Genomic DNA, 12,989 nt, shown 5'->3' on the forward strand with positions numbered 1-12,989 from the left:
GAAGGGGTGGTGGGGGTTTGAGTGGTGCAGGGACCGCCCCCCCCCCCCCCCGCCTGCTGCAGGAAGGGCAGGGAAGACCAGCTCCCCACTGCTGCATGCACTCAGATGAGGCAGGGGGGACCTGTGACCCCATGATCGGTGCGTGGGGCAGAGGTGGGGGCATGTGTGAGCTTGGGCTCCTGCCCTGCTGCCCCCCCCACCCCAAGGGCCTCCAGAGCCCAGTAGGTGTGACCTGGCACTGCAGGGAACCACAAGGCCATGCAGGGAAGCTACTTGCTGCCGTGAGCTCCACACTGCCCTGGCAATGCACCGCCTGTGTGCATGCTGCATGTACAAGGGGCACCTCGCTAAGGCAATGCAGAGCTCACAGTATGCAGCAGCTTTCCTCCATGGCCCCGCTCTGTCCTGCAGTGCCAGGTCACACTCACTGGGCTATGGAGGCCCCAGGGGAGGGCAGCAGAGTGGGAGCCCGAGTCTGAGCCCCTAGCAGGCAGCTCACACCCATCCCCGTCCACACACAGATCTGAGGGGCATGGCACCCCCTTGTCTTCAGAAGTGCACAGCAGTGGGGAGCTGGTCCCTTCCCCTTCACCCCCTATATGAGCTACCTGCAGCCCTGTTCTGCTCCATGCGGGGGCGCTGCAGCTGTGCATTGGAGCCCCGGGCCCCAAGCCCCGATGATCACAGCGCCAACCGCAGCCCCACTTGCAGCTCCAGCCCTGCCCAACTCCCTACCTCCCTATGGAGGCCTCAACCACAGCTCCCCTTACCAGCAGGTTGCCTGACCACCCTGCATGGCCACCTTCCTGCTGCTCCCTCCCTGGCCCTTGCAGGCTGGAACTCTGCCAGCCTGCAGAGAGCTCTTTGCAAAACTGCAAAATCTACAGGTTTCCCTGCTAAAATGAGAAATCTGCATGTGTCTCTGGTAAAGGGGAAAATCTGTGTTTTTTTCCCCCGTTTTCCATGGGAAACAAAAAACCCAGATCCCTGGTCTTCACAAAAAACCCCAAAAAAGGTGATGACATACTTAGCTACATTTATTATAGTTACGGCCATCCTTTTTGGCAGATGTGACAGAGCACTTCTGGTGTCTGTCACTTGAAGAGCCTGAAGAGTCAACTGGCAGGTGTGGCCCAGCTCTGATGAGCAGCCATTTTAAGATCCAGGCCAGCAAAGCTTGAGGCGGCACTCTGCTGCCTGGCACTGAGGAAATAACATCTCTTGGTAGAGCTGCTGTTCCAGTAACACCAGAAGATAAGGGCAAAAGCTGATGGGGATGGTTAGGAGGCTGTTGGTCCTGGACATGATATAAAACTACACCCTGCCGGGGACGGGTGGCCTGGTGGGGCTGTTTGTGGCAGAACAGCCCCCCAGAAACGCCAGGCCAGTTACCACCCCAGTGGAAGGCAAGCAGGGGTGCCTAAACCCCACCCCCACCTTCGGGTGGGTCATTTAACATTGGAGGCAGTTGGGGCCAGGCATGACTGTAGCCACCTGACCCTGTGTGGGATGCAAGACCCTGAGGAGTGAGAGTTGTGGGCCAGACACACTGGTGAGTGGCACCTGAGCAGTGTGTTTGACCCCAGGTCCCAGAGTAGTGGAGGGGAGTATGTGCCTCAGTGGAGGCAGAGGTGTACGGCGGGGTGCAGTGGGGCACCTAACGGCCTACACCAGAGTGGCAGTTGGGAGGCCTGGAGAACCTACCAAAGGGCATGGAGCCTTGTGAGGAGGCAAGGAGCCCCAAGTGTGTGTGTGGCATGGAGCCCAATGAGAGAGGCCAGAGTTAGGAGCCAGGATATGGTCACATGTGAATGCTGAGAGGGGTGAGTAGTGAGGCCCTGTGAACAGGTGGGCCTGAAATGAGGTCATGTGAGGAAAGGGTGCAAAGTGGGTCCCAGTGAGCAGGGGGCTCGAGGGCAGGCCCTGCCAACATGGGGGCCAGCTTAGGTCCAAGTAAGCATTCAGGCACCTGAGGCCACAAGTGGGTCAGAGACCAATTGGATGGGGCAGCTGAGGAAGTGCCATGGGTAAACAACAGGGTGAGTCAGGAGCCCCTACTTTGGAGAACCTGGGAGAGCACCCTGGTGAGGGACTACAGGCAGAGTCACTCCAGTATTCTGCTAACTCCCCCAATGCTCACTTGGATGAGGGTCGTGGGAGAGGCCCAAGAGGCCGCGTGTTTGCTGGCCAGAGTGCAGGGAAATGAGCCCCAGGACCCTCTGGGAAAGGGCAGGGTGACTGTGACCCCCGGAAAAGGAGGGGCAGTATGAGAGAGACCACACGAGAGGTGGTGGAGTGAGAGAGGCCTCAGTAATAGGGCAGGAAGCAAGAGTCCTAACACTGGGATGAGTTGAGCCTGGCCTCACACTGCTCAGCTGCTAGGAACATCTGCGAGGCTTGGAATGCAGTATAAGGGTGGTTGGAGCTGCATACATAGGCCCAGGGGAAAAGGGTGTATGAAGGGCAGCCTCCCACCTAATTAAGACCTTAATTTTTGAGCAACAAGGCATGGCAGATGAGAAAGGCAGGCAGTGTGCCCAGAGGTAGGTGGGAGACTAACACTGTGGCTAAGCAGGGAGTTCCCACTTTGCCACAGCAGTTATACCACAAATTAGCCCCATACTATTCCCCAGTGCCACTCTGATCCCCTTTCTCTGCCTGATCTGCTGCTCTGCTTATCTGCCACTGTGCTGCCTGTTCCCTCCCTGTGCTGCCTGTCCCCTCCCTGATCTGCTGTCGACCACTCAAAGGTTGCCTGTGCCATTTGTGGCACACTTGCTGCAGGTTAGCCACCTTTGATCTATTGTAACAAGGAAGCAGGAGTTCAGGCCAGACTGGAGAATAAACAGATTAAAGAACAACAGATGTGTTGTACGTGTTCAAGTCAGCAGAGCGTGGCAAAATTAGGAACATAGGGCCGTAAGACAGTAGTACAGAAAAAAATTTCATAAAACCATCTACTCCAGCACCCTGCTCATAGTAGGATTATCCCTAACTAAACCATTCTAGCTTTCTTACCTCCTGAGCATTGGGGGAAGAGAATGGTCGATGTTAATCCCTTCAGTGGGCAAAGCAATAACGCTCTAAACTGCCCATTGGTGAATTGCATCAAAACTGTCACTTAAATTCACAAACAATGTTCTGGAATACGCAGCAGAACTTTCCAGAGAGTCCTTCATTGTCCACCCTCCCGTGGCTCCCCTTTATAGCACAATTCATAACTACGAATAGTTGAGAGGCTGAAAGTTACAAGAAGGTTCCTAAAAATCAAAACAATGAATACTTGGAATGATCTTCCAAACAAAGTACTTGATGCAATAAATTAAAATTGCTTCAAGATGGAGCTCACCAAGTTTATGGAAGGTGCAGTATAATAAGGGTAGTCTTGGATCAGCAGATACGATATATGAATTCAAGCATCTGATATTCCTATAAAGAGGTTGAAAAAAACTTGATCTTCATTCAAAAGGGGTTCTCAGGGCCCACAGAGTGTTCAGCCTAGTGGTTAGAGCTGGGGGTGTTACCAGAGTCCACAGTCAGAGGCAAGCCAAAGTCAAACTAGTGCTCATGTGCTGAGCCAGATGGGTTACCAGAAGCAGAGGTGAGGAGGCAAGCCAAGGTCAAACCAGTGTTCTGAAGTGCAGAGACTAGGTACATGGGCAGGAATGCAGGGCCAGGCACCAGAGAAGTCACACAGATGACAGCTATGTACAGACTGAGGCCAGTTTGAGCACCAGGGGCCAGGTGCTGCAAGAGCTCCTTAAAAGCAACCTTGGAACCAATCAGCAGGCTCAGTGTCAGCTGTCCTCCTTAAGAGGGATGAGTGTTGCTGACCTAGCTGCCCAGCTGCAGCGAAGAGGCCTTACAGGGGTCTAATAACCCCAACCTTCAAGGCTTCTACTAGGCACCAATAAAGTCCAGGAAGAATTTGTCCTCCCATTTAACCTACATTTTAACCTAACAACCTCCCTGTCACTAGAAACTAGGCACTGAGAGTACACTTGTCTCCCCTCTTCTTTGCTGTGGCATGCTGTAGGGTGCTTTGTGGCTATGATGCATAAGAAGAGTCAGATGGAATGATCTTGCACACACTTGGGACAAACAGGTGATTGAACAAATGGAATGCAGAAGTGCCCGTGCCTACCCCATGAGGTGCATCTCAACTTTTCCATGGGTCTCAGTTCTCTTACAAGCGAACAGCATGCTCCTAGCATTATATAAAAGGGGCGTGGGTAAGGGCAATCACTCTCTCCCGCCATGACTTGTTCTTCTATATAACTTGGGAGGAAGATCTTAATCCTTGTGTGTGTTGTCCTTAATCCAACCCTGGTGCCCTCTTCTGGGGCTCCGCCTCCCCTGTACCCTGCCTTACGCCAACCTTCAAGATCTTAAATAGATATTCCAGGGCACACAGACTATGCTTTCCTATAGTGCCTTCTGAGGTACGTAATATAGATAAAGCAAAACAATACAAAACTCGAAGATTCGAGTTTTCATTCCAGGGCTTAGTCCCTTCTCAGTTCTCTATCCTGGACTTTAGGATCTGCAGTCAGAATGGTCCACTGTGAGCCGCTCTTGCCCCCACTGTACTCAGAATTGTTCTCTGTCTTCTCTTTCAGGTCCCGTGTCTCTGGTCAGGTTCCAATCATTTGTCCCCAACTGTCAGAACAAACCTACAGGTAAGGTGTTTGGTTCCTCTGAGCCGCCTCAGTGAGTTTGCTACTAGCAGGCTGCTTTTGATCATTGACCCCTCCCAGGGCTTCCAAACCACACTTTTTGTCCTCTCATCTCCTCAGGTGGGCTGTTTTTAACTTGGGCGCAGGGTTCCTGCTCTTTAAACACTGGTGGCACATGCTGGGGTTTCCTTGGCGCTTGTCCTGTCACTCAGCCCCATTTTTTGTCGCTGCTTCACCGCCTTATGCTGACTCAGCAGGTAACGTGCTTCTCCTGTTTCCTCCACACCATCACGGGAAACTTGACTCTTCAAGGAACAGTGCTAATGAAGATCTTACAAGTTCAAGCTGTACTATAATGAGTATGTAATACTCTGAGCTTTATCTCTAGAAACACAGGTTTCTTCTGTATCTGTACCAAACATCTCTCTTTACATTATTTCTGGGCCCTAATGACCTAACCTTTCTTTTGTTTACAAATCAACAATACGAATACTTTCTATTTTCAATATTTCATTTCCCCTGTCCCCCAATTTGACAGAGATGGCAATAAGCAAAAACTACATGCAGGTACCTTAGCATGCAGTTCCATCTCTGTTCAAAAGAAGGATTTATTTATGTCACACACATAGTTAATAGTACTCTTTGCTAAGTTATATATAGTATAATTATCATTCTGAGTGAAACAATATTTTGGTTCAATAAGCAAGTAATAAATGCAGTTATTTTAGTTTTTCCAAAATTTGTTCCCCCTAAGAAAAAAACCTATTGCTTCATGGAATTCCTTGCCAGGAATTTTACTTCCCTAGTTCTGAAGTAGGTATAAAGTAGCTGAAATTATACGTTAACAAAACACTAGGGCAGATGCATAAAATCATTCATTGGCAAAGCAAATTAATCTTTATATTTGGGTCTGGAAAGCATTTATCAAATTGTGCTATTTTCTACTATATAGCACAGAAACATTTCCCAGGAATGGCTTGCAAACAACTGTCTTCAAGAGCTCACTAGAAAGGACTAACAAAAGCTCTCTTTCACGTCCTCATTCAATAATGGCTCTGCTTCACTATCACTGGAAGACAAAAATGAATTGTTTCTAAATTAAAACTCCTGATGATATTTGGTAGCATTGGACATTTGAGCCACTGGAAGAACAGAAGCTAGTAGTCGAAATAAGGTTAAATGGCCTCTCTGAATCAGTTTATCTCTAAGATGCTATCCTGTTCTATCTGCTTCCTAAGGTCAAATGGCTTCTGCAAAGAAGGAAAATAGGCTGAAAATAGTCTTGGCAAGATTTGGGAAAAACCGTCCTGGCCTTAAGTCAGACTTGTAAATATGTTCAACAATCACAACTAAGGTGAGGAAATGTCCTGTTCTATATATGATGCCCACTCTTCTGTGCAACATCTAAACCTACCTGTACAGCCATTGCTAACAGGAGAGCAGGGAGGTTTTATTGTTTGCCACTGTAAGAGGTATCTTGTTCCTATCCATTGCACAGCAGAGAATTCCGGAAACAGTATGATGAGTGAATGGGACCTAAGTTTCAGCAGCAACCACAATTCAGGTCTCTGCTTCCATTAGCCAAAAGGGAAAAGGGAAATTAGCAGAAAACAGCTCACATGGCCAACCACATCATCTATGAATACCCTTACAGCCCTCCTTCAGGTGCCCAAGTTCTCATTGACATTGACCATTCTACCTGTTGCAGGCTTTCTGGCCCTCATGCTTCCAAAATGTGTGTGGTGACACTTGCTTCATCACCATCAGGAAACAGAAGAATAAAGGACAGGTTATCAGCCTGGGTTTCTTGGTGGACTCAGGCACAGGGATGCCTACTTTGTGAACCCCAAATAGCCTTAAGTATAAAGATCAGAACTGAGACATTCAGCTCAGCCAAGATGGAGAAAGTTCTGGACATGTATAATAGTAGGAATTTTGGATGCTTATTTGCTGGAAAAAATTAAGCATCTAAAATTTCTCAAGCACACACATGGTTAGATAGGGTTTTTGTGGATTACTTACTTAGATTTAGGTGCCTGAATTCTGCCTGTATTGTGCTTCAAGCACCTACGTCTCTTCAGATCTATCCCTAAATCTTTTGTTTTAGTGTTTGCTTTCAGTGTGTCATTTTTTTTTAAAAATTATTTACAAATAGGGTACTCTAATGTAATTGTTTTCTTGCACTGTCCTCATTTACATTCTTCCTAATAAGAGTCCTCTACACTTAACTTTTTCTTAAAATGGTGCCTAAGGTTAATGAAGTACTATTACTTACTGTTTTCATCTTTCTCAGTCACTGATTCCTGCACATATGCTATCTTATTCATTTAAACCTCTGTTACGTGACATGATGGCACAGTGAAGACATTCCCCAAATTAAACAGGAAAATTGCTGTTTCTTTATTAAGTTTCATTTTCTTGTGGCAAGAAAGACTACCTATAGCTCCATAAAATTTGGATCTATACTATACTTTTTTTTTCCTTGTGTTCTGTTTTCTTCTGCAAATCTCCCCTATGCCTTCTATAGATTATAGTCATTGAGTTTTGCAGTTCTTTCCAGAATCATCTTTCTTGATTGTAGTGCTAAGGCTTTCATCCAAACTTCTCCTTCACTTAATTAGAAGGTTGAAAACTAAAGAATTACCTTCCTATTAGTTAGAGCCCAGGGCCAGAAGATACCATATGAAGTGTGGCCAGATACAAACGTTAATTTAAAAGCTAATATCCAGCTCAGTACCATCTTTTATTCTGCTGTTACTGAAGTCTAATCAGAAAGGGCCAATGGTTGTTTCGTCTACCCTCTTAAGTGGTAACTTTAAGCCGTAATAATGGGCACATTTTTTAAGTCCATTTTTATTTATAAAGTAAATCCCTCCAGAATGAAGTGGTCTAACTTCTCTTTTATTGAATTGGAATTAGTTGAAAGTATGGCTGCTTTCCAAAAAATTCTATCATTCAGATTTTTTTACCCTGACTTAGGCATATATTTCTTATAACTAATTGCATATAATCATAAATAGTATCCTTAGCATATGCAGAAAGTTACTTTTCTGCTCTTCGAATTTAGTTTTCTTCAGGATAACTAAATGAAATGCATATTAAATAGTTTACCCTATAAATTACTAAAAGATTATATTCAAAACTGGAAGTCTACTGAGATGAAACCATCGATTAGTGCAATATTTTGTTAATAACCTACTGACATGACAAATTGAAATCACAATTATTAAAACATAAGTAATATATAAAACATTACTATAAATGAAAACTTCATATATTTATAACATTTTAAAATAACATTTCAATAAACAATTTATCTACTACAAAGAAAATGTCATGTTTACCTCTGATTGTGAACTGAGTTTGACAGTTACTGACAAATATTTCTATTTATTTTTAATTGGCACTTTATTCCCTATGAATCTTAAAAACAAAATCCCTTCACTTTTTTCCTACCTCTAGCACTACCCCACCGTACTTTAAAAAAATAGTGAGCCAATCACCTGAACCTAAAGACATGATTTAGGTGCCTAACTGTAAAACTGAATTTCAGTGAATGCCACTCCTGGAGTTTGGCACCTATAGGTAGGTGTGGCAATGCTGTGGCAATGCTGAGCAACATCACACGTAATCCTTTTCTGGATCTCGCTCTTAGTTGCTGCAAGGTAGTATACAGCAAACCAACAAGATGCAGCCTAAAAGGAAGTGCAATAAACATGATTTTTACACCTGCACAATACGGTGGTGACAGAATTATGACAATACCACTCCAATTTTAACCCTGCTTCATTCAGTGTCAGAATTAGGATGACAGAGGAACTTGTATAGTTACAGGACTATAAAAGCAGTTAGCCTGTAATAAGCATATGTACTTCCAAGAAGCAGCTCCCCTATATTTTTAAGGCAGCCAAAATGTACACTCATCCACACCCTCATTTCCCAATTACAAGAATATCTTGAAAATGCAGGTTTTGGTGGGGGGGGGGGTTTAAAAGCCTCTAAATATCAGAGCTATAAGTGCAGCATGTCATCACATAAGAAAATATCATTTGCCATTTTAGTTTCTGCTAAAAAGTTTACAGCTATGCTCCTAGTATACAGCTAATCAAATTAGCCACATTGAGGTCTCCAGGATGGATAAGCCAAAGATCAATGCACATAATTTCTTCAAATGGCTCCCCACGTGGAGATGTATGTAGCTCAGAGAAGACTATAATTACAATGTTTTTATAGATTGTACACAATATATTTATTTAAGAAGTTCTGGATTCTGGAAGAAATCGTTCCACCCCCGCCCTTGAATATGAATTAGGTAACAAATACATTTTTTTTGCTCCCTTCTCTTTTTATTCTCTATGATAAAATAATTAAATAGGTGACCTTTATATTGGTAAATTTTATAATCTTTTATAGTGTACTATATCAGTACATTTTAAGTCGAATGTGATCAAGATTTTTAATTGTTAGCTTATCAGCATGAGAATCTACAGCTTAGATTTTAAAAGGTTCCAAAACTATAGTAAATCAACTATATAAGGCAGAAAACAAAAATAAAGATAAATGTTGCAGTAAAACAAAAATCACTCTAGAAGTATAATACTTGTAATTTAAACTTTGAATGTTCCAGACCCTAGACTACACTTATGCAGCCCCACAGAAAGTTTAAAGTTTGGCAGTACTTGGTGGGAGTGTAGTCAAGTGCAAGAATGCAGAGGTAACTTAAAGAACTATCAGTCGCTGTATTATTACTTTTCATAAACAGTGTTACAAACTATAGTTACTATAATATATTCAAAAGTTCCATACAATTATTATAGTATCTCAAACATTCTTGGTTCACTCAAAAAATCAATATTTTCATTTCAGATTGCAGAAGAATCTAACTTTTGAACATACAAAATATTCTTTTTTTTCAGTAAAGTAAATTCAATTACTTGTTTGTTTATAAATATGCAAAACTCACTTTACTGTTCCAAGATTTTGTGTCCTCCTGGATCGCTATTTTTTGCTTCACCAACTCTTCAAGGTGTTTTTTATCTTTCATAATCTTCTCCTCTGTGTCTTTTAACTTCATACAGTATTCAGTCCAAAGAGATTCAGAGCGTTTTAACTCACTCCTAACAGAAACACAAGAGTAAGATTATCCAGGTAGGTAGAAATGTTCCAAGGTAGTTCGTCGCCATAAAGGTATGTAAAGCAGATTTAAATCAGTAAAGAATTATTGCGATTCTGTTAGGTAAATTGCTTGAACATTTATATACTAATGGATTTCAGACCATCTAATCCTGGAAATATTAGCTTGATTCTAGTCAGAATACAATCTCGTCTGCTGAGGTACTCAAACATCGCTACTGAAGACCACACAAAATAGACAGATAAGTATTATATCACTTATCTTGAGGTAGCATCTACACCAGATTTTGCACCACAGTGCGAGTCATGGTATAAACAAGATAAATGATAGCCACTGCTCCAAAAAGCATCTTCTAGAATAGAATAGTCTTTCTACATAAATTATTTCACAATGACATCTACCTCACCAAAGTCACCATTTATTTCAAACCAGAAGATAAATCCACCCCATAATAGCACAGGTAAAATTTTAATAAAAGAAGTATGATAATATGCCCTTGGAGTATGACAACCACATTGGACCCTCTGTCCCATCAGCCACAGTACGTCTAATAAATTTAAAGACTACAGGAACAGTAATGAATTAAATCACTGAATTCATTTAGTTAAGTTGTTTTGGTACATCAGCAGTTTGCTCAAAGTATTGCTACCAATCCTCCCTGCACCCTGTTTTCCCCCCGTACCAATATTGGTCAGGATGATGAAGGAAACATAAGCATTTAGCTCAACTTGAATCTTTCTGAAACCTTGCACAGAAGTTGTAAGATCGCAGGATCATAGGACTAGAAGGGAACTCATGAGGTCATCTAGTCAAGATGGTTACTCAGTACAGAATTATCCCTAAACCATCTCAATCAAGTGTCTGTTTACCCTACTCTGGAAAACTCCCAGGGATTAATAATGCACAACCTCACTAGGTATCCTGCTCCAATGTTTAACCACCCCCTCACAGTGAGAAAATTCCTCCTAATCTTCAACCTCAATTTCCACTGCTGCAGTTTGAAGTCACTGCCACAGTCCTGTCCCCTACAACCTTCACATATTAGAAGACTACCAAATCCCAACTCACTCTTCTCTTCCCTAAAGAAAATAGTCCTAGCTCTATCAACCTTTCCTCATAAGTAATGTTGGCAACACCTCTAATCATTTTGGCCACTCTGGTAGATTCCAAGTATGAGGCCCAAAAATGGACACAGTACTCCAGATGAGGCCTCACCAGTGACCAATAAAGGGAAGAATTACTTCCCTTTGCAAGTGGCATTCCTGTTAATGTAAGGTATGCCATCAGGTTTTGTTTTTTTGCAACCAGTTCACATTATTAGCTCATATTCAGCTTCTTAAAATACTGCAACCCCCAGTACTACAGCCTAGCCAATCACTCCCCAGTCTGTACTCATTTATGCAATTATTCCACCTTAACTGCAGGACTTTGTACTTGTGTGCTTGTTGAATTCTGTCTGATTGATTTTGGGCCATTACTCCAGGTTATACAGGTCATTCTGGGTCCCAGCCCAAACCCTCCAGAGTATCTGCAACTCCAGCCAATTTGCTATCACCTGCAAATTTGCTAAGCATGAACTCAATCTGATCATTCAAATTTTTAATGAAGATGTTAAAGAATACCAGACCCAAGATAAGACTCCCTGGGGAACCACACTTGATACATTCTCCTAACTAGTCACTGAACCATTGATGACTACTTGTTGAGTACAATGACACAACAACTTGTATATCTATCTTACAGTACTTTCATTTAGTCTGTATTTCCTTAGATTATTAATGAGAATGTCATGGGAAACTGTCAAAAGCCTTTAAATCAAGGTATATCAAATGTACAGCTCTTCTCCTATCCACAGAACCAGTTACATTATCATAGATGGAACTCAAGTTGGTCAGGCATGACTTGTTCTTGGCAAATCCATAATGGCTAGCAGAATTGCCAACTCTCATGATTTTTGGTGTTCTTCTTAAAGTCTACACTTCAGGAATGTGAAAAACTTAGCTCTTTCATACACACATGCCAGTTGCCCGTCAAGAATGACAGGGGAGGGGCAGTAACGGAGTGGTACCACCCAATGCCCCATGCTGCTGTCGCTCTGCCTCTGGCCCTGTGGCTCCACTCCCCCCCCACCAGTCATTCTTGATGGGCAATTGGCTAGTCTTTAATATATCCTGAGCATGTTCAACGGTATGGAATTTTGCTGTTCTCCACGCCCTGCCCCCATATTCCCCTCTGCCTCCAAGGAACAGGGCCATGGAGGGGGGCAAGGCCAGCACTGCTGGCCTCACCACCCCATTCCGGACATGCTGGGGGACAGTGCTGCCATGACAGCAGGGACTGAAGGGCTAGGAGGGGGCAGGCCAATGCTGCTCCGGCCCCTCAGTCCCCACTGTCATGGTGGCACTTCTGTCAGCACAGACCACTCTGATTGGCTGTTTCAGTAAGCATTGTCATTGGCTGCCGAGACAACCAATCAGACTGTGAATAAAGCATTACGGACAGACAGACAGAGTAAGGCTTTTATAATATGGGGGGGAATTATATATAAAGAGTTAAGTTTTTCATATTCCTGAAGCATAACTTTAAGAACAATACCAAAAATCATGAGTGTTGGCAATACTGTGTCCCTGATCATCTTGTTCTCCCCCAAGTGCTTTAAAATAGATTCCTCAGAATCACAAAGAAGAAGGGCTGTAAGGGAACCTGAGAGGTCATCTAGTCCAAACCCCTGCCTGAGGCAAAATCATCCATATCCAAACCATCTGTCCCAGGCAGACACAACCAGAGGCCCCAGGGCACTGTTACCTCTCAGCTCTATGTTGTTGGGGAACCCTGACACAGGACACAGACTGTCTGACTCACAAAGAATTCCCCCCCCACCACCTAAACAGAAACTGATTAAGATGCAGTGGGAGACACACCTAAAACCCTCCAGATAAGGGTGACAAGAGTGAAACAACTGCCCTAGGTCTCATTTGCATCTGAGATAGAACCAGATGACCATTCATTTACATGAGAGATGGAGAACAGAAAGCCCGAAGCAGAAACCACAGTGAATTCTGGGATCAGAGAAGCAGGGGAGCACTGCATGATGGGGAATCTGTGTTCCAAATGCTAATCAACCCACATTTACACACACCCAGCTCAGCATTTATCAGACCAGTTCTAATCTGGATTTA

The 12,989-nt window shown here is 43.7% G+C and overlaps 1 protein-coding gene across 1 annotated transcript in view; it reads right to left on the reverse strand.

Annotated features, from left to right (window-relative positions):
• CCDC178 (coiled-coil domain containing 178) overlaps positions 1 to 12,989 on the reverse strand; it is a 138,112-nt gene that overhangs the window by 72,057 nt on the left and 53,066 nt on the right. Inside the window, exon 8 of the mRNA XM_019526784.1 lies at positions 9,640 to 9,793. Coding sequence (XP_019382329.1) covers positions 9,640 to 9,793 — 154 coding nt within the window. The remainder of the gene's footprint in view (positions 1 to 9,639; positions 9,794 to 12,989) is intronic.

This window comes from Gavialis gangeticus, unplaced genomic scaffold (genome assembly GCF_001723915.1).
Source record: "Gavialis gangeticus isolate Ggan-Ray unplaced genomic scaffold, GavGan_comp1, whole genome shotgun sequence".
In the NCBI taxonomy this organism is placed as follows: domain Eukaryota; kingdom Metazoa; phylum Chordata; order Crocodylia; family Gavialidae; genus Gavialis; species Gavialis gangeticus.